The sequence below is a fragment of the Chaetura pelagica genome, unplaced genomic scaffold, assembly GCF_000747805.2.
Source record: "Chaetura pelagica isolate M959 unplaced genomic scaffold, ChaPel_1.0 scaffold1820, whole genome shotgun sequence".
In the NCBI taxonomy this organism is placed as follows: Eukaryota; Metazoa; Chordata; class Aves; order Apodiformes; family Apodidae; genus Chaetura; species Chaetura pelagica.
Window position 1 is genome coordinate 49,690 of NW_009951916.1, and position 649 is coordinate 50,338.

General features: G+C 53.3%; 1 protein-coding gene across 1 annotated transcript in view; it reads right to left on the minus strand.

The window, feature by feature from the left end:
• Positions 1 to 649, minus strand: part of GFER (growth factor, augmenter of liver regeneration) — a 16,952-nt gene that overhangs the window by 6,936 nt on the left and 9,367 nt on the right. The window contains exon 2 of the mRNA XM_009994751.1: positions 6 to 109. Coding sequence (XP_009993053.1) covers positions 6 to 109 — 104 coding nt within the window. The remainder of the gene's footprint in view (positions 1 to 5; positions 110 to 649) is intronic.

Genomic DNA, 649 nt, shown 5'->3' on the forward strand with positions numbered 1-649 from the left:
GGGGCGGGGCCGCGTGTCACGCACCGCGCTGCTGCTGCTGCCCCTTCCTGGCGTTTTTGGGGTGTTTTTGTCGTGTTTGGTCGGTTTTTTGGCAACGCAGCAGCGGGGTCTGCGTTTGAATGTGGTGTTTGAGGAGGACGGGATGGGTTTTCCTTCACACGTTGTAGGTGAAAGGGACCTGGGGGTCCTGGTAGACAGTAGAGCATGAGCCAGCAATGTGCCCTTGTGGCCAGGAAGGCCAATGGATCCTGGGGTGCATTAGAAAGGGGGTGGTTAGTAGGTCAAGAGAGGTTCTGCTCCCCCTCTGTTCTGCCTTGGTGAGGCCGCATCTGGAGTATTGTGTCCAGTTCTGGGCCCCTCAGTTCCAGAAGGACAGGGAACTGCTTGAAAGAGTCCAGCGCAGAGCTACGAAGATGATTAAGGGAGTGGAACATCTCCCTTATGAGGAAAGGCTGAGGGAGCTGGGTCTCTTTAGCTTGGAGAAAAGGAGACTGAGGGGTGACCTCATCAATGTTTACAAATGTGTAAGGGGTGAGTGTCAGGGAGGTGGAGTTAGGCTTTTCTCAGTGATGACCAGTGATAGGACAAGGGGCAATGGGTGCAAATTGGAGCATAGGAGGTTCAAGGTGAATATCCGAAAAAAATTTTT